Genomic DNA, 24,963 nt, shown 5'->3' on the forward strand with positions numbered 1-24,963 from the left:
AATATTGAGTCTCTTAATTAAATCTTTTGTATCATGTACTTATACTTTTCAACACGTCTCATCGGTTTATTCATGAGTTGAGTTTCCGTCTAACATCTCGACACAAATCATTTGATGGGCTTGGACAAATCATTTGATGGGCTTGGAATGAAGATTCATCAACCCTTAACATGTTAACCCGAACATAACACGTACGATCACAAACATTAGCTTTATTTGTGTTTTGGTAATATTTAACTATTATTTGTTATAAATATAAAAATAGAAGTAAAAGGTAGCAGTTAGTAGTTAGTGTAATGTAATTGTCCTAGTCAGTCTGAAAAATAAGTACTCATAGTAATTAGGAGAAAATTTCCACTCAAGTAGTTTTATTTGATTTCATTAGTTGACATGGTCATGCTATCACCATATTATTATCTTAAATAAAATTAGAATGAAGTTATAACTTATAAGTAGTATGTATGTATGTATGTATGTACTTGTTTGGACAGTGTATACGCACAAAAAAACATCATGGCTTCATCAATCACTCACCTTTGCATAATCTATATTGACATCTTTGTGTTCTGTTGTTATGTTCAAAACCTATATGCAGCTTCTCCAAATCTTGACACTGATAAAGATTTTTTAGTTCTCATAAAATCTCAAACAATCACCCAACCCCCAGATGCTTTAGCCACTTGGGATCAAAACTACTTGTCTCTGTGCAACTGGACGCGAGTCTCGTGTGATGATTCGGGCCGAAGAGTTGTCGGTCTTGACCTCTCCGGGCTTCAAATATCTGGTCAAGTTAGCACCCATATCGGGAACCTATCGTTTCTTAGTTCACTACAACTCCAAGATAACCTGTTTGACACTATACTTCCTGAAACAATCACCAATCTTTTTCACCTTCAAGTTCTCAACATTAGCACCAACAACATCCATGGAACAATCCCGACTAACATAAGTCGATGCGTTAACCTCAGGGTTGTCGATTTCATGCAAAACAAACTTTATGGTTCCATTCCTGAAGGCCTCACTCTTCTCATGAATCTCACAACTTTGAATTTGGCAAAAAACTATCTTTCAGGTTCTATTCCACCTTCTATTGCTAACCTTTCTTCCCTGTCCACCTTAAACCTCGGTACTAATTCACTTAGTGGCCCGGTTCCTGGTGACTTGTCCCGTCTTCTGAGCCTAAAAACTCTTGATCTAAGCATCAATAATCTCAGTGGGATATTTCCTCCATCCATTTACAACATGTCTTTGCTTGAGTCGCTAGTTCTTGCTTCTAACCATCTGTCGGGCGATATACCCTACAACGTTGGAGATACTCTCCCAAATCTTCTAGTTTTCTGCTTTTGCATGAACAGATTCACAGGGACAATTCCGGGTTCATTACATAACCTTACAAATATTAGAATTATTCGTGTTGCATATAATCAATTGCACGGGACGGTACCACCAGGATTAGGTAAGCTTCATGAGCTAGAAACATACAATATTAGATACAATAATATTTTTAGTTCACAGGGCGAGGGCCTCGGTTTCTTAAATTCACTAGTAAATAACACAAAGCTTAATTTTTTAGCTATTAATGGTAATCATTTTAATGGTGTCATTCCAGAGCCCATAGGCAATCTTTCTAAACAACTAAGGATTTTGTACATGGGGTCAAACCAGATTTCTGGACGCATCCCGCCCACAATTAGTCAACTAAAAGGTTTAGCTTTATTGGATGTTAGCCACAACTTGATTTCCGGTGAAATCCCACCAGAAATAGGCCAGTTAAAGAACTTGCAAGAGCTTAATCTTGGCAAAAATAGGTTAGCTTCTAATATCCCAAATTCATTGGGTGATCTTCCAAAGTTAACGCAAATCGATTTGTCAAGCAATGAATTGACAGGAAGCATACCTATCAGTTTTAGAAGTCTTGAAAGGCTGATATTCATGGACTTGTCCATGAACAAGCTCAGTGGAAGTATACCTAGAGAAATCTTTGATCTCTCAAGTTTAACGACCATCTTCAACCTTTCGAGTAACTTGTTATCTGGCTTGTTGCCTCAAGAAATCGAGAATCTTAAAACAGTGGTCGCCATTGACCTCTCTAACAATCATTTTTCTGGCAACATACCAAGTTCTATCCAAAATTGTAAGAGCTTGGAGAAGCTCATCATCTCCAGAAATTCTTTTTCGGGTAGCATTCCAAATAGTCTGGGTGAACTAAGAGGTTTAGAAACTCTTGATCTTTCCTCCAATCAACTCTCCGGTTTAGTCCCTATCGAGCTTCAAAACTTGAATACCCTCCAACTTCTAAACCTTTCTTACAACAACTTGGAAGGGAAAGTTCCAGTTTTTCCAAATCATACAAGTGTTCATCTTGAAGGCAACCCAAAGCTATGCAAAAATTGTGACATTACCCAAAATTACAAAGGAGTTATGATCTCAGTTGTGGTTATCAGCTTTGTTTTAGCAATCGTCATACTAATTGCTTGGTCTTTCTACTTCCGTAAAAACAATGAGATGGTTATGATTACGGACATTCCTGATTCCTTCAAAGGCCAATATCATATGGTGACGTATAACAATATATGTTCAGCAACCATGAACTTCAACGAAAAAAAGCTGGTCGGACGTGGGAGTTTTGGGTCTGTCTACCGAGGATGTCTTAATCTGCAAGGACTAGTCCATGAAGTCGCTGTGAAGGTTTTTGATACGGACACCACACACTCATTTTCTTGCTTCTTAGCTGAATGTGAAACATTAAGGCATCTCCGGCATAGGAATCTCGTCAAGCTGGTCACTTCATGTTCCAGTTTGGATAAAAAGAACAAGACATTTTTATCACTGGTGTATGAGTTTGTAAAAAATGGCAATCTGGAGAGCTGGATCAGGAATGGAATGGTGTTGCTAGATGGATTAAATGTGGCGATTGATGTAGCGTGTGGATTAAGTTACCTACACCATGAATGTGTAGTGGCTCCTGTGGTGCATTGTGATCTAAAGCCAAGTAATGTTTTACTTGATGAAGATATGACTGCAAAAATAGGGGACTTTGGGCTGGCCACCATGTTGGGTGAGAAAGACCATTCTTTTAGCTCTAGCCATGTTCTTAGAGGTTCCATGGGTTTCATACCTCCAGGTTAGCTTATAGCAGTGTGCAAAACTATTGAATTCTTCAACATATTTTATATAAACATATTCATACACTTAAAATTTCTTGACTTACTGGTTTAGACCCATAAGGTTTGACTAATGTCTAAGTATATACACTTTTACTCAAACTGTGAAGATTCAACATATTAGACTAATACCTTGCGATTTGATTGAATTACATTGATAGAATTAGTTTATTTTATAATGACTTTACACATCAATTGCAGAGTATGGTATTGGAGCAAAGCCGTCTACCAAAGGAGATGTCTACAGTTATGGCATTATGTTGATGGTAATCTTTACAGGAAAAAGACCAACAAACGAGAACTTTGTGGACGGTCTAAGCCTTAAGACATGGGTGCAGGCCGCTTTCCCTAATAAGTTAGATCAAGTGTTGGATCCTAACATGCTCCAAGAACCGAATGGTCAATCCATGAGCCTCAAAACAGTACTTGATTGCCTCACAAAGATCATTGGAGTCGCGGTTTCTTGCACCAATGCTAATCCTGAGAGACGAATGACTATAACTGAGGCTCTTCGCCAACTTAAGAGTGTTCATAATATGTTTTATAAGTCCAGCCCATTAAAAGTTGTTTGCTTAAAAAATGATGATTAGACAAGACAAGATGAGATTACAATTTGTGTTGTATAGATTTTCACAAACCAATAACAAGTCTTATCTTAAAATATATCTTCATATTCTAAACAAAAAATATTGAGTTAATTTCATATCAGTTTTTAAGAGAAATAGTTTCTATGCCCAAGATGCCTTCTAAATCCTAAGTATGCTCAACAAATGGTTCAAACTAGATTAAGAGTTGAGACACGTGCCAAAACTAATGGAGTGACCCAATAAACTTTTGGGCTACAGTGATGTAAGTTATACGATTATACAACTATGTATAACACGTCGGCATACAAAAGAGTCATGCCTCTAGCTATGAACTCTCATTCCAACTAGCTATGAACTCTCATTCCAACTACTTATTCCTAATTAATCATATTATATATGTAGCAAAATCGGGTAGCAAATGGGGTAAAGTAGCTATTGCTTTTTATAGGTGAGACTTGATATATTACCACAAACTCGTACGAGTCACGAGTTGGAGTCAAAATCAAGTGAAAACGAAACGAATCGATGGATGACTGGACTTTGCACTAGACTTGGTCCGAGTCATGTTCCGAGTGACGAGTCGCAAAATTTTATTTTTCATTTTTTAAACATTACTATTTTATATGCTTTTAATAACCAAAAATAACAAATGTTATTTTATTTTAATAGTTATAGTTATTTTTAGCTTAATATATTAATATTAATACATTACTATATTTATACAATAAAAAATTATATATAATTATAATTATAAATTATATAATATCAGATATCTGGTTTGAAAGGCGAGTGAAAAATATATAATATCAGATATCTGGTTTGAAAGGCGAGTGAAAAAGAGGAAATTTTTACGAGTAAAAAATACCGAATTGATAATCAAAATCATTAAATATCTCTCTTATTTTCCTCGAGTGTTTATATGGGGTAGAGAAAAATCGAATCATTTTAATTTTAACTCTGGTAATAAAAGAACCGCCATAGGAGTTATAGTAAATTACTCGTATATATAAATAAAAGAAAAATATCAGGGCTTTTATCTTGCAGAGCTATAAACCCTAAATAAAACATACACACCCCCGATAAATATAAAGAGAATCTCTATTAGGGTTTGCTTTTTCAATAAAAAAGGATGTCGAATTTGGATATGTCACTCGATGATATGATAAAACAAAACAAGAAATCAAGAGCAAGTAATTCCGATAACCAATCAAGATCCAGATCTCGTAATTCGGGTCCTGGCCCTTCTCGCCGCTTACCCAATCGAGCCTCCAATCGATCAACACCATATGGTGCTCAAAAGGTAAATTTTGTATCTGTATCACACGATTTTTACTGCAATAGAGTTATTGTACATCTTATTAAATTAGTACTTATTTAAAATCAGTTACAAGTTTTTGAAATTGTAATTATAGTGTAGAAAAAAGTATTAATGATTAGATACACAATTAAACTGAAAGTGGCAACAAAATTTAGATATCGAAACGGGTCGGAAATAGGAGATTGTGGATATATATAGGTTGCTATGATATGATATCAGCCCTTATTTTTTTACCAATCAATGCAGCTATGTTTCGAACTGATATATAGGTTGTGTCGTTGAGGTGAAAGTTGGTTGTGTTTATCGAACAGACCGAGTTTAAACATGCACTGCGTTACTTTGCTACTGATAGTCATCGACTTAGTTGCATTCATTGGTACATGATGAAAATTGATTGTGTTATCTACTAATTTGTACATGTTTTGGCGTGTTTGTGAGTTGATGTTATAAATTGGGAAGATTGTTGATTGATTTACGTCATGGTGTTTATTAAATGTAGCAGGTTGAAGCACCGGATACAACATGGGGGCACGACATGTATGAAGGTCATGGTGCAGCACACCCTGCAAGATCAAACAGGGGGTCTTTTGGAATCGAGACAGGCACAAAGCTTCTTATAACTAACTTGGATTATGGTGTTTCCAATGAGGATATCAAGGTAAACTTGTTGGATTATATGACGGTCTTGTTTAACGTATGATGTGTGCCAAATGTTTATATGTTATTGTCTACACCTTTAGGAAGTTGCATTGTGGTCAATGATAGACACTAGAGTTGGAACATTAGAAAGTCCGATGCCTGTGGTTTTATATGATATTTTAAGGGTCACCATATAGAATTCTTGTGGGAATTGTCACAGAACCATGGGCTTAATGCTTGGTCTTTGCAACAGTTTATTGAAACTTTATCTAATTATATTGTACAATGGTGAAGCCTTGAAGTGTACCTTCATAATTGGGTTCAAGTCAGTGTTTTCTTCCAAGAGGAATGTAAAAGTGTGAGTTAGAAGTATCCTCACTCAGATAGCGGGAATCATATGTGGGACGGCCTAATGAAGAATAGGGAATCCTAATATATAAGCAGTTATCATGTCAAGCATCTAGGCACCTATATAGCCCCACCTAAGCAATGCCATGCTAGAAGTTTATTCAACCTCCTAGTTCAGCTAAGTGCCTTTTGGGAGTACCTTATTAAGCAAAAGTACTACCTATTTTTATGGTCAGGCCACCCCTCATGCAACTAAATTCTGCAAAAATATGAAAAAGGTAATTAAGATTTTGGAGTTAGTAAAGTTTTGTGCTGTGGACTTGGTTATCCCTTTTAGTTAAAGTTAATTCTCGTGATCTCGTCGTTTACTCAAACTTCCAGCTGCACATTAGTAGCAGGCCATGGGATATCGAGAATGGAGTTTCATGGGTATAAAGATTCTAAGTAAGAAGCTAAATGTCATGATAATGTTTGGTTAACGCTTTGTATGTTAGGTATTGCATGCCTTGAATACCTGGATCTCTAATTTAGCCTGAGCTATTGGTTATTGGTTTATAAAACTCTTTAGAATGATGAGATAAGCTCTTAAATTTTAATAAACTTCTGCACGCTCAGGATTGCTCAGGATTGGTTTCAGACTTAGTATACAAATTACTATGCACATAGCTAAATACTCAAAGCACTCGGTTAATATAGAATTATATTTGCACATAATGTGGACCTTCGTTGAACTTGTATTTTTTTGCAAGTCTACAATATGTTTTGTGGTCATAAATAAATCTTATAGGAGACCAAGAGTATAAGAGTACCATGATGCAAGGTCTTAGACAAATCAAAGTTTTTCGTAATAAAAGTTGGTTAAACTGTTTAATAGTGGACTGAAACATGACTCAGTGACCATGTAGCAGAATTTCATGCTTATAGGAGAGTGATTTTTTACAGGAGCTATTTGCAGAGGTTGGTGACATGAAACGGGCAATGGTACATTACGATAGGAGTGGCAGATCAAAGGTACTCACTCGAGTTCGGGAATAATCTCACCCTTTCCAGAAATTATGTTGCCTTTCATAGTTATTAGTAAGTTCTTTTCATAGGGAACGGCAGAAGTAGTGTTTTCACGACGCAGGGATGCGGAGATGGCTATCAAGAAGTATGATCATGTTCAATTAGATGGAAAGCCCATGAAGCTTGAGTTAGTAGGAACAAATATGGGAAACAATGGTGGTGGTGCTGTACCAAATGCTGCCGGTATGATGTACGGGAACCAAAGTGTTGCACCCAGAAGGTATTATCGTAAACTTGTGCTTTACTAGTTATGCTTCTCGGGAATGGCTGGGTGGGCGTTTTGAAAGTGATTACATGATAGTGAAGAACATTCGAAAATGGGTTGATAGAAGGGTTGAAGATGCACTTTTAAGTTTTTATTTTAATGACCAGATTTCTTGTGTATGAACCACTTACCTGGACATAGAAAACCAATAATCAGTTTGCACTTCCAAACAACCCACATTATGTTGCTCCATAGGACTTGGCACGTTAGTATCTTTCGATGTTATTATCTTTACTTATAACTTATTGTCTTGTAACCATCAAAACAGAGGTGGTGTTATGGGGAGACTTAGAGGTGGTGCTCGAACAATGAGGCCACAGGGAGGAGGCGGTGGTGGTGGTGGTAGGGGCAGGGGAAGGGGCCGCGGGGGGGAACGTGGTGAGAAGGTGTCTGCTAAAGATCTTGACGCAGATTTGGAGAAGTATCATGCCGGAGCTATGCAAACAGATTAAGAAGAACCTCGATACATTGGTGAGATGGGGGTCTGGTGTTTCCAAGTGATGGATGGAGAACTGTTTGTATTTCTGGGGGTTTTTTCTTTCCTTTTTTGCTTACAGAACCATATGTGAAAACAGATGCGTTTTTATTTGTCTTCCGCATTAGGACAATGTTCATGAGAATGTAATGTTTGATATGCTGAATGTTTTATTTATTAGAATGATTACTTCTTATTATTGGAATATAGTTTTGTGAAAGAAAAGATGTAGCCTAGAAGGCTAGCATGAATCCTTTTTTTGGTTTTAAATATTGCTAGAGATACATTTTATTGTCATTATAACACATGAAATCATAATCTTTTGTGACCATAAAATACCAAGTGATTTTTCTTCTTATTACATCCTCATAAAAATCTTCCTGCTGGATCTTAATTTTTCTTTCCAAATCTCTTCTCTAGGTCTCTATATATGTAATTATCGATCTCCAAGTGATGATGTGGCATACCTCTTTACTCGCCATGTCATCTTTTTTTTACGTGACATCTTCATATCGTTTTGCCACATATATTAATTATGCTTTTGACTTGTAAATTAAAAAAATAATGCGTTAGCCTTGGATGATGTGGCATATTTCTTTACTCCCTACGTCATCTTTTTCCTACGTAGCATCTTCGTATCGTTTTGCCACATGTATTAATTATGCTTTCGACTTATAAGTTAAAAAAATAATGTATTACCCGGGCTTTGAACCTAGGTTTAGCATAGGATACTAACACCAATCGCCATTTGATCTAACTAATAGTTAACAATTTGCCTGCCCATAATATTTATTATATGAAGCTCCTAAGTCCTAACAATGTGCACGTTAGAATTTAGTTAAGTTAATAACATTCCTTATTTAGATATATAAAGTAAAAATATAAATACGGGACAATTCCATATTAAAGTTTAAAAGAATCATGACAAAATACAGTCAATCGAACGAATGGAAACTTTTTAAAATTTATTTTAATGGTCCTTATTTAATTAGGGGTGATTTTAAGACCCTATTTGTATACATTGATAGATAAACAAAAATAACTATCAATTGCTTATTTTTTATTTGATATAAGGGTAAATTGATGAGAACCTTGACATGCACATTTTTGGTACTCACATAACTTCAGCAAGAATAATGTCAATGTAATTCAGTCATAATTTAATCGTGCCTTTGACAGAATTTGAACCTGGGTTTCTCCAAGAGAGTGACAGCTGGTATATACAAACATTATTTATGCATTCAATTATTTAATATATTCAATATTTAATGACTAAAAAAAACAGAGGTTATTTGATGGCAAGAGTAGTGGTAACAAAGATAAGTCGTGTGAAGATCAACGGGGTTATGTAATTTGGCTGCCGGAAAAACAAAAGAGCATGGGCTATAAATTTAAGGTTAAAAGAATTTCACAAAAAACTTTTGAAAATGTGGTGATGAAACATTGATTGTAAATTTTGGGCAGTTTTTTATTTTTGAAAATGTATTCATGTGAAATTAAAATTAATTCAAGTTGTTTTAGATATAGAAGAGTAAATTATATTATTAATATTAAAATGTTATTTGACATCATGACATGCATTATGTATCCATATGCCTTAACAACTTTTTAGTTGATCTATTTAGAAAAATACAATTTGATATATGGTAAGAGAACTGAAAAAAACCAATTATCATAAAAAAGGAACCAGGTTGTAATGTCATAACTCATAAAAATCCCAACAACTCATGAAAAAAAGTTACATTATTGGAAAAGCCTAAAAAATTAGATAACTGAAATATGAAAGCAATCAAACAATTTGGCTATTGGGTTACAAGTATTCGATTTGTTTGTTGAAAGGGAAAAACATATTTGTATTTAGAGGAGAAATGAGATTAATAGAGGAAGAGATACATTACATAAATTATTTAAAGCAAAATTTTAACCTGAGTCAAGTTATTGCTAACTATGATGTATTAAGTTAATGATATGACATTATTTATGATCGACACTTGACGCATTCCTTACACGACATGTGTCATTTTTGGTGTAATTAAAAAAGATTCATAGTTCATAAATACCTAATTGTAATCAAATGTTAATCTTTCTTTATATTAAATATAAAAAATATGATCGACACTTGCGCATTCTTGCACGACATGTGTCATTTAATTTGGTGTAACTAAAAAAAGATTCTTAATTTATAATTACCTAATTGTACTCAAATACTAATCTTTAGATTTAATATATATATATATATATACAAGGTTTTTTTACCCGCACGATGTGCAAATATTAAATTTATTTTTTAAAAGTTTTCATAATGACATTGAAATCAATAATATATATAATGTTCAACATTTAAATACCAAAAAAAAATTAAACTTAGTTGAACATATTTAGAAACTTAATGGTGTTGTGCTACTTGGATAATGAAAATTAGTTTAAATGAGATTGACAGTATCTTGTGGCTGCATATTTGTTCTAAATATCGTATTTGATCAGGAATAATTATAATTACAACCCATGTTTTTATTAAAACAATTGCTACCCATGAAAGAAATGAACCTGCATAACCCGTAACTTCAATGAATCAAATTGTGATATCATTATCTAGTTAGAAATATTTAAATTCCTATAATGAAACGATTTTGATAATATACGATTTGATTAAATGAATCAAAGATCAAAAAAGTTAGATAAAGAATATTGTTTTTACAGGGAAAAAAAAGATATATAGAAAATTTAAACTCATATTTAAGTTTATAGGGTTTTAGTTTTCTTTTTTGCATATGAGATTTGTTTCTTAAATATAAGGGATTTGGTTTCTTAAGTTTGTGTATAAATATCTTTTTTATTTAATATTTAATGGATAAATATTGTCAAAAAAATGTGATAATGACACATATGATAAAAACCTATGTGGCAAATTTTAAAGATAGTTTTATATTGAGGAGAGTTTTAAAAAGTTAGGATTCCTATTGTTTTAATAAATATCTATATCTATATATTTAATAAAACAATAGGAATCCTAACTTTTTAAGGCCCTCCTCAATATAAAGCTATTTTTAAAATTTGCCACATAGATTTTTATCCTATGTGTCATTATCACATTTTTTTGACAATATTTATCCATTAAATATTAAATAAAAAAGATATTTATACACAAACTTAAGAAACCAAATCCCTTATATTTAAGAAACAAATCCCATATGCAAAAAAGAAAACTAAAACCGTATAAACTTAAATATGAGTTTAAATTTTCTATATATCTTTTTTTTTCCCTGTAAAAACAATATTCTTTATCTAACTTTTTTGATCTTGGATTCATTTAATCAAATCGTATATTATCAAAATCGTTTCATTATAGGAATTTAAATATTTCTAACTAGATAATGATATCACAATTTGATTCATTGAAGTTACGGGTTATGCAGGTTCATTTCTTTCATGGGTAGCAATTGTTTTAATAAAAACATGGGTTGTAATTACAATTATTCCTGATCAAATACGATATTTAGAGCAAATATGCAGCCACAAGATACTGTCAATCTCATTTAAATTAATTTTCACTATCCAAGTAGCACAACACCATTAGGTTTCTAAATATGTTCAACTAAGTTTAATTTTTTTTTGGTATTTAAATGTTGAACATTATATATATTATTGATTTCAATGTCAATATTAAAACTTTTAAAAAATAAATTTAATATCTGCACATCGTGCGGGTAAAAAACCTTGTATATATATATATATCTAATTATATATTAAGTTTCCATATATATGATTTATTAAAAAAATTAATAATGTTAATATCAATACGGAATAAACTATCTTAAAAAATAAGATATATGCTAAGTTTTAAACATCTAGTTAAACAAATATATTATACAATTCGTGTGTAAGTCTCTTTGCCACCGGATCTAACAAGATTAAGTATCTAATGTATAAGTGCGGAAAATCTTATACAAAAGCAATCAACAACAATATATCAATACGAACACGAATATGAATAAACTGGAACCGTATATTACTTCAGTAAATGCAATTACAAGTAAATACCAAGTCCCGAAGTGCAAGAATATGAATGAAAACAAAAGCTATAAGATTAATGAGTTGCAACTCAAACACTCTCCTTCTCTCACTCTCTAACTCACTCCTGAAACCTAAACCTTACATTAGGCCTAAACATGGACCGGGCCAAAGCCTTGACTTGACCTTGACCTCGACCAGGTCAAAGGTCGAGCTCGACCTGGTCAAAGGTCGAGCTTGACTTGGTCAACAGTCAAGGTTGACTTTATTATACGCGAAAACTTAACGTTTATTACAAGTACATATTCAATAGACTCAAGATAAACTTCTATAATGATGTTGTCACCCGGAAATGCACCAACATCGTGCAATTTAATATAATATGTGAAAGAATCTATATCCAAACTTAGGTATTTAACAGCTACATATTCTTTACTCTCTATATAAATATACTAGATTTTACACATGTGTCCAACACTGGACACGAGACTTACAACATTATTAATATTAAATATTAATACATGTAACTCATAAAAAGCTTATAAGAATATCTCCAATGGAGAGGTTGATAAAAGCTTTTTACTATTACATCAAGCTTTAAAAAAAGCTTTGATCAATTGGAGTAAAGACTTTTTATACAATGACTTGATAAATTTCAAGTCATTTCAGAAGATAAACACTCTCTTTCTTCTAAACTTTCAAAGACTTTTTTTTTAGTGTTTTACCATTGAAGAAAAAGCTTTTAAAAAACAACCGTTGTGGATGTTCTAAGTTCAAAGTTGAAGATATAAGTGGATACTAAGTGTTTAATTTAAATGCCAAGAATGTTAAGCTAATAGAAAGAAAACTAATGTAATAAAAGAATATTGTAAACACACACCTTCCTTCATCATTTGAAAAACTTCTTTATAGACAAAATTTGTTATAATGTTTTTTGTCTTCTCATTCTTGTCACAGATTTTCTCGACTTAACTCAAAATTTAATTTATTTTTAATTGATTATATCTACCAATAAACTAAAACAGGTTTGTAACATCTTTTAGTCAACACATGGCGTAATATTTAACTGACATGTGCCCCTTTTAATATATATATTTTAATTCTAATAATTTTTAGTTTCCTAACACTAATCAAATTTGTTATTATAAGTTAAAATATATTGATAGAAACCATTAGTAATACGCACATCGATATCGATAATTATGTAACCATAAATTTATTAAGCTGTCTTTTTATTACTCCGTAAGGAATTATGTTCACTTTTAAAGATGTTAATGTTAATAATTATTTGTATATAAGACGCTAAAACTTGATAATGATTTTATTCATTAAAAACAAATAAATTATGTTATAATATTTTTTTTTTATATGGAAAGTGTGAACTATAGAAAGCCACAATTATGCCACATCGGAAAATTTTTAATAATGATTACCTCATAGCAATCTTTATTACCTATAATTTGATATTTGACATTGGTAAATATAGAGAATAATATTTAACTTTACAATGTCATTCTACAAAGATATAACACATATCTTATTGACCATTCTCGGTACATAAATACTTATTAAATAATGAATTATCATATTTCAATATGACTTATCTATAACTACTCATTCCTTATGTCATGAGTTATTCTAACCTGTGTCCACATTGTACATGTTTAGAAGGATTAAATGACGTTTATATTTCATAATATACGAAAATCTTAATCATAAAATGGTAAATTTCATACTTCATTAATGATTATTAAATATATATATTTTTATTTATAGGGAATTTCAGTTCATGTACCTTTTCTAAACATGTGTCTTGTGAACACATATTAAAATAATAACCCATAAGTTATTATGTAAATCTAATATATTTATTTCGCGTATTACGCAGGAAAATAATCTAGTTTTACAATATAATAAATTTAATGATTCATGCATCATGCACGGATATTAGTAGTTTAGTACTAGTGTATATATATATATATAAAATAGAACATATTATTGGATATATATTAATTATTATTTTATTGGATAAATATTAGTTATTATTCCATCGGATATATATTAGCTATTATTATTTATTCATTATATTAAAACTATTGAGTAAAAAGTGTAAATTTGTGATGGAAAATAAAAAAGTGTAAATTCAAGTCAAAATTGAAAATAAAAGTCAACATTAAGAAATCGAGAGCTATGATTGGTCGATAAGTTTTTAGAGCAAGTGTGCTTTAGTATAATATAAAACTATAAAAGATTGTATCATCAAACATAAAATAATCCGTACATCGTACGTGTATTAAGATTAGTATATATATATATAGATTTAGAGTGATCTTCAACTGTCTCGCTATAGTTCAAACAGAAATTGAAAACATGTAGCGTAATGATACTATATTGCAAGTTCAATCTAGACTTTAAATTTCTTTGGAATACATTTCCATTAATCATGTAAATAATGTAATGTAATGATACTATATTTCTAAATTGAAAACTCAAGTCCCCTTACACGTGTATAAAGTATTTCCAGCATATTTAACTTGATCAAACCAAAAAGTTGTGTCATTCAGCCTATGACCTTAAATTATGATTTTGATCCTATCTCATTTTTGATATTATCCCATTGTTATAGACCCTAAAAACACAGCACCCGTTGCAGCTCAAATTACTGACCACCACTAAACGCAAAACACCTCAGCCTCTACGCATATGGCAAAAGGAAAACAGTCAAAACACTATTTTCTACCATTCAAATTATTACAGCTCATTATCTTATTCTGATTATTTTTTTACTCAAATAATTTTTTTTCCAAACCCACAATCGAAACACTCAAGTACTATGAGGCAAGGTCTCTTATAAACCTTGAAGTTTATTATGCAGATAAACTCAAGTTGAACCCTACAACAAGGGGATGGCAGTAATGCCAGCGATTCCAAGCAAAACATTCCATTGACTAAGAGTAGAAAGTATACCTTGTTATGCCTAATCAATTGCAAGTGCTGGACAATTTTATGTACATCTCGCTCATGTGGTTCGGGTACAACTGCTCTTCTATCCTTCTTTGACTCTGTCTCCTTGGGTTTTGAACGGAACGGAAGTGCACTTTGCAATGACTTGGGAACGACAATCGGGTTGAACTTCTTTAGCGGCCTTTCTATCGGCTGTCAGAACAATAATATATAAAAAAGAGCTTGTAAGTTTCTGAGCAAGGACGAGATTAAAATGTGACTAGCAGATAAATTAAGAATCGGAAGATAAACAAATTATAGAGGTCTAAATTCAGATGTATTTACTTATGAATGATTTAATTTCCTTGCATCATATCTTCTGCGCCTGCAGGTCTAAAAGTATACTCGTATTATTTAAAAAGAGAACTAAGAACTTGAAAGTGAACGGGTCACGAGGATTGAAATTTCAATGATACCCAATCCCACCATTAGTAGGCTATGGAGAAGGTGACTCTTACCCCTACCCTTGGGTTAAGAGACTGCTTCCAAAAGGAATAGCCCAGGTGTGCGGGAACCAAAGTACTTGGTATACTCTTTATAATCATATATGATGCACTGACTGCTTTTCAACAAAAGGTTTCAAATATATTGGACAGAAGCAACCCAGGTCAACCCAACCAAGTAATATGTTTTGACCTGTCAGGGGGTCATCCGACTCACCCAGTTAGCCACCTCTAGCATATATTACCTTGTAGTGAGAATCTTTGTTGACGGGAATAGGAAGATTGTATTTTCTCCTTAACTCCCCTACTGTTCTAACGCCACGCCACGTATCACCGCGGGATTGTAAGGCAGTTGTCAAAGGGTTGTAAAAGGACGGGACTTCCACTTGAGTCCAAGCTCGCAGAAAAACGATATCACTCGTCAAAATTTTATCCTCAAAGGTGCAGCGCGCTATTCCTTCTTCAACTTGCCCTCCCTTCTTTTTAGGCTTATTAACGAGCTCAACCATTCCAATCTGTTCACATTCTAAGTTTGTAACTAAAAAATATTTCGTAAACAAGTGAAGATATTTAATCATTTGATTAGGAAAACAATCAAACACACCTTCTTGACCTGCCCACGAATTCCACTAACTGTACGAATGGCCGCACCTTCAAACCTAGCTACTTCAAGATCAGAAGTAAACATCTTTGTCATTAATGCTGTTTTCTTGTATATCTTGCAGGGTTCACCCACTAGTTTTATTTTCTTAACAATTTTTGCAGCAGGGTTAAACTCCAATACAGCTGCCGTTGCTGTAATTCTAAATGACGCCTGAAAAATAATTACAATTTTAGCACTGAACACAATCCAAGGTCAACTATCAACATGCCTTTTAGATCACAAGAAGTTACCTAACCTGATTGTTTGACAAATTTTGAACAGCCACAACCCCGGTGTTTGGGGGTGCAAGTGGGCCCCAAAACATGGCAAGACAATGCATGTGTTCAGGGGTATATTTGAGCATACGGTGACGCCCATTAACTTCTTCAATGGCATATATAGGTAGAGTTTGGTATCGTCTCCATCCAATAGAAACAATTATAGGATCTTTAGTCTTTAAAACCTTTTTGTGCCATCTATGACGCTTGAATCTAGTCTGGAAAAAAAATAATCAACCCACCATGTGAGAATGTGAAATTGGTTACAAATAACATAGAAGTATTAATTAACTAGAAACATTTAATAGATTAAATAACCTGCATCTATCCAACATTTTCCTCTGTGAGGCCGAATCCACCAACAAGTATAGGATGGCAGGGATCATAATGTTCAATCATTTCATAGGGAACATCGTGAAACTCCAATCTCAGGTAAGTTCCATTGCGATAACCCTCTATGTCTATCCGTGTGGCCTCATCTAGATCATTTAGTTCAGCTATATTCCTTTGTCTTTGAAGTTCAGCCTCCTTCTTCAACTACAAGAGCCAATCATCAATAATAGCGCGTAAAATTTGAATGAGAGCTATTTGAGAACAATATATTACCTTGTCAAGAAAACCACCTTCATTCACTTGGCTGGTGGTATCTTTGCCTTTGCGGTTTATGTCATCATCTTCATCAGGAGATTCAGACCCATTGTATGTATATAGGAATTAAGGATATAAAACTATCATATACGAAACAACTTCTCAAGATGAAACACCATACAACATGATAAAAACAAGATGATAAATACACAAGAATGTGAAGAACCATTAGAGACTAAGCAGGTTTCAAGCTATTTACTTGTGAACGGGTCATCATGGGTCAAATTAGAAATGTTGGTAAAAGGATGCTGTTCAATAAAAAAGATGCAGGTTAAATAGGTTCATAGTGCGCCAAATTGTATTTTGTATGGTCTATAGGTCCCTAAATCATTTTAGTTGAAAACTTCGTTGTAAAACAGTTTATCGGATCAATTTTAAAGCATAAACAAAACATAAAAAATGAGTAAAATGAACATTAAATTTATAGGGCAACCCAGCACGACCTAACTCATTTGCAATAGCACCAAAAACAAGCCTTTGCAACCTGAATTCGATGCCCACCCCACCCATTTTGCTACCACAAAAATCTACGACCTACGATCCATTTAAAGAATCACTGTTAAGGATATTGAGCTTCAAATTTTGCATGGAGAGCAAGCTTTTTAAGCCTCCTTTCTTCAACAATCGGGTCAGGATCCTTGTTATCATCGCCTGTCTTATCACCTACATGCTTCTCACCAGTCTCCAAGTCTTCAAACTCACCATAAGCATCATCATCATCATCATCATCATTCTCACTATCCACCTCAGCTACTTTCCCTCTGCGAGCAGCCTTTGACCAATCTCCATTTACAAAACGATCACGAATGCCTTCAATTGTTTCTCCATTTTTCCAGTCTGTTGAGTTAGCATAATTAGTGAACTTTGAACTATCTTCGGAATTTACTTGATCTCCCTCCAATCCTTTAGTTAATTTCTGGAACAAATCATAAGATCAAGTCACCAGGTTAACAAAATCAATGAGTAAACTTGATAAATGAATCACACAAATAGCACCAAACCTTATTTCCTTCGCCTTTCGGCTTGAAAAACTCATCATCATTGCTTTCATTAGCATCGGTGCCTTCCTTATAAGAATCATTTGGTTTTGTTTCAGCTTTTCCGTACACAAGTTGCATAAGATTAGTCTTCTGCCTTGATATTGTCCTCTCAACCAATAATTCTTTCCACTTGGAATCATTCCCCAAATTCTCTGCAGTAAGCAACAGATAGCATTTAAGAGAAGTTAGATAGCGAGAACCTTACACAAACTTCGGCATAATATTGCATAGATATGAATGCAGGGATGGATTTGGTGTTCAAGCCAGGGGGTGGGACCCAATTCAACTGACATTAAGTTTGACGTATCTCATTCATAGGTGTCAACTTTTTTTGTTTTCTATGGTGTCAATATTTCACATATTTTTGGTCGGGCCCCAAACGAAGCTTGGCAAAGCCTTTCTACTCTTTCAGCCATCGACTTTAAAAGAAAAATCAAGCCCATGTTCCCAAAGTCAACAGTCATTGGCGTCCAAGGGGATTACATGAAACCATCCACAACGCCAGTTATTTGATTAGCTTCACATCACAGTGTTTGTCATCCTTTTTGATATCCACGTCCAATTTGAAAGGTGATATAAATCCCCAAATTTAGTTCTAACTCCGAATTTATTCAACTTTATTTAACAAAAGTAAATTTTACTTGATATATATACCCCCTTACGATGCATTTACACCCCCCAACCCCACCCCCGACTTTTTTTTTCAACATACGATTTCGATAACCCCAAAATACCCTTATAATTTATTTACAATTCTAGGCGTCACCGGCTTAAATAAAGTTAAAACTAAATACTACCCCTCTAAACAAAAACCCTTTCTTTTAAACTTAAAACCCAATACATCTCCTCCCGCACATACACCCATATGTGCCACCACCACACCGCCTCCACAGACACACATACTCCCACACGGGGTACCCCTCTTGTTAAAACATAATTCTATCTCGAATCACTGGCTGGATTGAGTATCGTTGTAGAAGTTGCTATAAAAATAAACAAGGTAGCTCTAGTTTTTGCGAAAATGGTTTGATCAAAATTTGAACTTGTTGATATTGATTATTAAATTTCAACTTGTTTTTCTTTGTTCATTAAGTATACATGTTTAGTGGCTACACTCTGTTGCTGTTTAAATACTATTTTAAAGCCATTTGTACCATTAAAGTATTTTAAGTGGTGTTTAGAGATTTTATAAGTTCTTATAAATAATTTTCTCTATTAAGGTGTTTAGGTGCTGTTTGAACTGTTCACAAACTGTTTAGGTGTTTTGATACTTCATAGTACTGTTTATGTACATTTTTGCAGCAATTTAAATAATGCTAGAAACATCTTTTGTAATCTTTTGTTTTTAAAACGAAAACTTAGGCCCCACCATGGTTACTTTCTGGATCCACCACTGTATGAACACCTTGCAACTATGTATAAAAGGAAATGTGCAAGTATACCTTCAACGTTATTATTCTCTTCCTCTTCATCATCAGAATAATCTGAATAACGCGATGATTCATCATCTGAATTATTATCTTCATCAGTGACCTGCAACTATGCAAAACTTTTATAAGACAATTAAACATGGGAATGCCAGAAGACACAGATAGGTATCTGTGGTGATTCGCTCTTCATGAATGGCTGATCGTGATCTACTCCATCTTTTGGTTTTATCTATTTTGTATGTTATGTGAATTGGTATTAGCATATAGGTAGATTGGTTTTTGGCTTTGATTCACTAGATTTAATTTGTTAACATTTATGAGGTGATGTCACATAAATGAATCAGTATACAAAGTTGTCGGGATAACCCTTTACCCAAAAACAAATATAACTATGATGTAATATATATGTTTAAGTGTGTGTATGGACTATGGATCACATTACCTCTTGATCATCAAACTCACTTTCATTTCCAAAGACTGCCTTTCTTCACGTTCTTCCCTTATGGAACTCAATTTCTTCCTTAATGTTATTTTTATTATTCTCTATGTTAGTATTATTCTCTACTTTAGTATTTTCTGCTTCTTCTGAGTCGTCTAAATCTTCATCATCACTTTCCTCGTCAGAATCAAGTTCCTCCATAGGTTCTATCAAGTCAGTATGATTCAGACGGTCCTCATTGTCACCATTTGTAATTTCTCTTGAATCGTTGTTTTCTTGACTGAAAAAATTGATAGAACTTTGATTCAACTTCTCATCGATGGGACATTTTATGTTTTGAAGTGATTTCACAAGAACCTTGCCTACATCCCTCTCAGTTCCTGCAAAGAAAGTGATATTAGTTCATCCTTAGCAGTGTCAGTTATTTCACATTTCATGTGTACTTCATCAAAATAAATATGAACCTTTTCGTGAGATATCATCTTCATCACCAACTTTAGAAAACTGCACAAAGCGATCATTGATGTTTATGTGAACAGCACCTTTATCATACTCAAGATCCCCAATACCAGACATAGGTGCATAAATTAGCTTCTCTTTGTCACGTAACCCCTTCTTTTTTGCAGTTGAAGGTAAAGGGCAAGGATCCGCTAAACCTGTTAAACCAGCGACATTATAATCACCCACACCAGCAATATGCACCTTAGTTCCTTTCTTCATGTTGCAGCCACGCAAATAACCATATAATATCACGTTTCTATCACACTTTTTATTTGTGGGCACTTTATCTGGAGGTGTGACGTCTTCAAAACGATCTACTAGAACATAAGGATGAGACGTTCTCCAAGATAGAGGATGAAACTTCATGACAGAAATGAATCTTGCAAGATTATGAACCTCACGTTTGATATACCTGTTTACCAATTGAAAAGGTCAAAACTGCCAGAACTAGTTCATTGAAAAAAATGCAACATATGGTTAGCAGACAAGCCACTCACTTTTCATCAATAAGACCAGATAAATAAAATAACCTGACTCCGTCATAAATTTCGGTCCAAAACCGATGCTTAGGTTGCTGCTTTGTCTTTTTAAGTTTCTTAACATCCTTAAACTTATCAAGATGTGTAAGAACACCCATAACCTTGGGAAATCCATGAACTTGCATAATGTTAAGGAACTCAAATGTTTCCTGCAAAATGTGTTCCCTATTAACTTCAATCTAAAATTCTACACGCCAAATGTAAAACGATTCTTAAAATAAGAATTCACCCAAATATTAGAATAAAAGACTAACCATTTCAAAACCATAGCTACCATCGATAAGCATTAATGCAAGATCAGCAAATTTGGCAGCATCAATCATACCATTAATATCATTCGAGCACTCAACAAACTGTAACCGCCTTTGCTTACCTAACGCGAAAGAAAAAGGACAAGCTTAAAATTTCACGAAAACGCTACCAAATCCCCAAAATTGCATCATAATTTCTAATACACATAATACCTGAAACAATAGTCACTGGACCTTTTACTTGCTCTATTTCTATGTAAATTACTATATGAATATATTAAGCTAAGGTAATATAATTTAGGAACCTTGGGAGGACCATGTACAACAATAACATAAGGAACCGGTTCGCCAATGTTACGATCAATCGTCGGTATATGATCCTTTTCCAAGCCTGTGATTGTAATCTTTTAGCTTTCACAGTTGAATTTAACGCAAATGCCTGCACAAAATTCCATATATATATATTTACTTTATTTTTCAAAAATCTCAAACTTATAAAAACAATATAATAATAAACAATACTTGTCTATACATAAAATCACATTTACAATAAAAAGTATTTTGAGAAATACTTAATATTAATTTATTCAAAAAACCTTGGGGTTATGTTTTTTTATCTTGAGTGATGTCACGCGCCTTCTTATCAGTATCGAATTTTTTTCTGGCGGAAGGACCGGACTGGCGAGTACGGTGACACTTATGAGATTGATCCATGGTTACTCTCCGTGTGTGTGTTTTGTTTAATATGCCCAACATGGTTGCTTTCGTATTTGTATTGTCAAATATGTTTTTAAGATATTGGTAGGACGCATGATTGATAAACGTTCGATCTGTATAGTAGCCGGACCTAACAGACAGGTATTTCTTCTTTTCAAATTCTCGGCAGACAGGTATGATTTTCTAAACATTTCTCATTTTCCGCCTTGCACTCATTTGTGGCTGGAGGTCCCTATGGAAGCAGTCTCTCTACCTTTATGTAGAGGTAAGACTGTTTACAACTTAACTCCCCATACCCCGCGTAGGAATTGGGTCTTGTTGTTGTTGTTTGTTTAATTAATTAATTTGAGGGTTTAAGGAGTAGGGGAAGATGTGATAACCACCCTTTGAAAATTGTGGAATTACAAATTAGGCCCTTTTTGAGTTTGAAGGGGAGAATTTGACCTCATCCTAGAGACCTACACGAACCACGTCACTATCTACCGTTTGTAACCCAGTTATGCATGATTACACAGGCTTAAGAAGACTATACATCACCCAAACTTAAAAGCCCAATATTAGAGGTGGTCATTTTCAACTACGTAAGCCCAATACATGTAGCCACTGCAACCTAGCTAAAATACGCTGATATATTTAGCTCACTGTGGCAGTATGTGATAGAACTTGTGTTAAGGATTTTGTGTACGTCTCCAACAAGACAACAAATCAACATTCATTTGACATAGGTATGGTTAAATATACTAGGGGCAGATGTACATAATATTCAGTGTGGGTAATGCCCCCTATAGACTGCCCAAATAACATATACATCTAATACAAAATTCTGTCACCAATTCTCAAAAGTAGTTAAGTGCCCTCAGCCCAAATTCTCAATGCACTCAGCCCAAACTTAAATATATACAAATATGGAAAAATGAAACGTGAGTTTTCTAATTATCTTAATCTTTTCTTTACTCTCTTATAAATCAAATAGCTCTTCATAATTTTAGGTAATATTCAACATTTGAATTACCAGAATTGTCCTTGACTTTTTATGTTTTGTCCCTAATGAATTACTCCGTATAATTTACACTCTAAACCTTTATTTTAATAATTAACACTTTAAGCCCTATCTTTTAAAAGTTTCCACTATCATAATTACATCAACCTACATCACTTAGCAGTTAGAACCACCACCACCACTAATAGTACCATTACCGACACCACTAGACCGTCTTCCCCACTACCATCGCTGCATTACACGGATACCATACTCGTATAAAAATTAAAAATGACCAAAAGTGTTTTTCCTTGTTCGGTTCTAAAAGAGTATTTTCAATCCTCCTCTTATGCTGCTCGACATTTTCATTCTTCTTTGCAAACCTTGATATTATAGACTTTTAGATAAGGTAAACAAAATTCTCAATTTGACTTACAAGTTTATAAACCTTAATAAAAAATAATTTATTTGTTACAATTGTGTAGTGGAAAATATTTTATTAGTTGTTGCTGTTGCATTTGCTAATTATGTATTTCATATTAGTTTGATTATAATGTGTACTTGTTGTAGTAGAAATAGTTGTTTGTTTAGAATATGTAAATGATTTTATAATAATTTTTTTAGACAAATAGAAAGATTTTTTTTTTATGAAAAAAAAAAAAAACCGTCTTCGTGACTTCATTATCATTTAGTGATATTGGTGATGAATCTTCAAGGAAAGATAATATTGCCCTACAGCAAGGCCGGTTATAGAGGTGGACAAAATGGACGACGGGTCGAGGCCTGATTTTTTTTTTTTTATATATATAATAATATATATGTAATTAACTTAGCTCATTACAAATTATAACAATTAATCAAAAACTAAACCATATAATTTAACTTACATAAAAAAAAAGCTCACTTACACACCTTTTTACGGATGAAAAAAGTTATATATTTCAATCTTGGAATGTAGTCACAAGCTATTCTAATATCCTTGTAGACCTAGATTACTCTTTAATAAAGTAACAATATAAAATGCTATTACATCTTTTGATTTAATGTATAGAGTGTATAAGTATATCCAACTTATATAATGAATGTATTGAACTGTAATATTTTTTTGTTCCGTTAAATATAACTTGTAAAATGATACATATTTTTAAAGATTATCTTAATAATCCTCATAAAACTACAAAGTGATGAAATATGGATTCTACTAAATCTCTTTTTTAATAGTATTTTTTTAAATTTTTTCGCATGTCATTGAGAATAACTTTTGTTATGTTTATTAATATACTAAAACTTTTTTCATCATTTTATAAAAATAGTTTATGTAGATAGAACCTCCATAAATTCATACTCAACAACTTAATAACCTCAATAAAATTAGTAATATAAAGTCTAACTTAGGGGTCTTTTTTATGACTCGTCCGAGGTCTGTAAATTCTCAGGGACGGCACTGGGCCCCTACTTTTGTGACGTCTATTATAATAGATGATATGAATAACCGTCTTCGGTATGCTTGATAATTTTAAATTATCAAATGAGATACATTTAAAACAACACTACTGAGTGGAAAAACGAGAGAAATTGGGGCCCCAGTGAATATCCGCCCTTATTCAAGACTATCATGGGACTCATCAGATACCTTGTTGGTATTTTAGTGTAATTGGGTTAATTGTTTATTTAAGTCATAATAATACATCATATAAGTTTGGTAGTGTGGAGAGCACGCTTATATGAATTTATTATGATCTTAGGAGCCCCTAAGTAACAGAGGTTCGGGGGCAGTGCCCCTAAGGAATGGGGGTTCGGAAGCGGGGTCCAAGGGGCGGCAGCCCCTGGCAGGTTCCAAGTGGCAGAGCCCCTGGCTGGGGTCGACATATTGCTATATTGAAAATCCCTCCGAAAATTTAATTTTCGGAACTTAAGGGACCAAAAATGTCAAATTCAAAACCCTTAGAAAACTGTCTACAAAACAGTTATTGGGTCATTATTTTGAACATAGAAAACATACGAATTTTCTGAGAATTCTTCCTGTTTTCACACATACTCTCTCAAACAAAACACATAGAACGTTCTCGAATCTCTGATTGTATCCGATTGAGTAATTTGGGGTGAACCACCGAATTGATTCAATCTGATAGTGTTACACACGCCTTCGGAGATTGAATTATATATCCTGTTTTGTTCGT

At 33.4% G+C, this 24,963-nt stretch overlaps 2 protein-coding genes and 1 pseudogene across 3 annotated transcripts; 2 read left to right on the plus strand and 1 right to left on the minus strand.

Moving 5' to 3' along the window:
- The first annotated feature begins 513 nt into the window (after positions 1–513).
- On the plus strand, positions 514–3,754 carry LOC122595392 (putative receptor-like protein kinase At3g47110). The gene is made up of 2 exons (XM_043767746.1): positions 514–3,124; positions 3,366–3,754. Exons 1-2 carry the CDS (start codon positions 514–516, stop codon positions 3,752–3,754), a joined length of 3,000 nt encoding a protein of 999 aa, XP_043623681.1.
- A 1,018-nt stretch (positions 3,755–4,772) lies between these two features.
- LOC122608275 (THO complex subunit 4A-like) lies at positions 4,773–8,066 on the plus strand. Of its 2 annotated transcripts, none has more exons than XM_043781362.1 (5): positions 4,773–5,051; positions 5,569–5,727; positions 6,999–7,067; positions 7,151–7,341; positions 7,655–8,066. In XM_043781362.1, the coding sequence occupies exons 1-5, from the start codon at positions 4,881–4,883 to the stop codon at positions 7,836–7,838; spliced, it is 774 nt and encodes a 257-aa protein (XP_043637297.1). In that variant the 5' UTR covers positions 4,773–4,880; the 3' UTR covers positions 7,839–8,066. The 2 variants fall into 2 exon arrangements, with proteins under 2 accessions (XP_043637297.1, XP_043637306.1); XM_043781371.1 differs by having other exon boundaries at positions 4,774–5,051; positions 5,572–5,727.
- Positions 8,067–14,659: 6,593 nt separating this feature from the next.
- Positions 14,660–20,840, minus strand: LOC122595401 (annotated as a pseudogene).
- Between the last annotated feature and the right edge of the window lie 4,123 nt (positions 20,841–24,963).

The sequence above is a fragment of the Erigeron canadensis genome, chromosome 1 (genome assembly GCF_010389155.1).
Source record: "Erigeron canadensis isolate Cc75 chromosome 1, C_canadensis_v1, whole genome shotgun sequence".
Lineage (NCBI taxonomy): Eukaryota > Viridiplantae > Streptophyta > Magnoliopsida > Asterales > Asteraceae > Erigeron > Erigeron canadensis.

What these genes read in the sequence shown, in the direction of transcription:
- LOC122595392 (XM_043767746.1), top strand. Translation starts at nt 514, where the DNA reads ATGGCTTCATCAATCACTCACCTTTGCATAATCTATATTGACATCTTT. An exon ending in CATGGGTTTCATACCTCCAG is followed by an intron (nt 3,125 to 3,365) that starts GTTAGCTTATAG and finishes CATCAATTGCAG; the next exon opens with AGTATGGTATTGGAGCAAAG.
- LOC122608275 (XM_043781362.1), top strand. Translation starts at nt 4,881, where the DNA reads ATGTCGAATTTGGATATGTCACTCGATGATATGATAAAACAAAACAAG. An exon ending in CACCATATGGTGCTCAAAAG is followed by an intron (nt 5,052 to 5,568) that starts GTAAATTTTGTA and finishes TATTAAATGTAG; the next exon opens with CAGGTTGAAGCACCGGATAC. An exon ending in CAAAGTGTTGCACCCAGAAG is followed by an intron (nt 7,342 to 7,654) that starts GTATTATCGTAA and finishes CCATCAAAACAG; the next exon opens with AGGTGGTGTTATGGGGAGAC.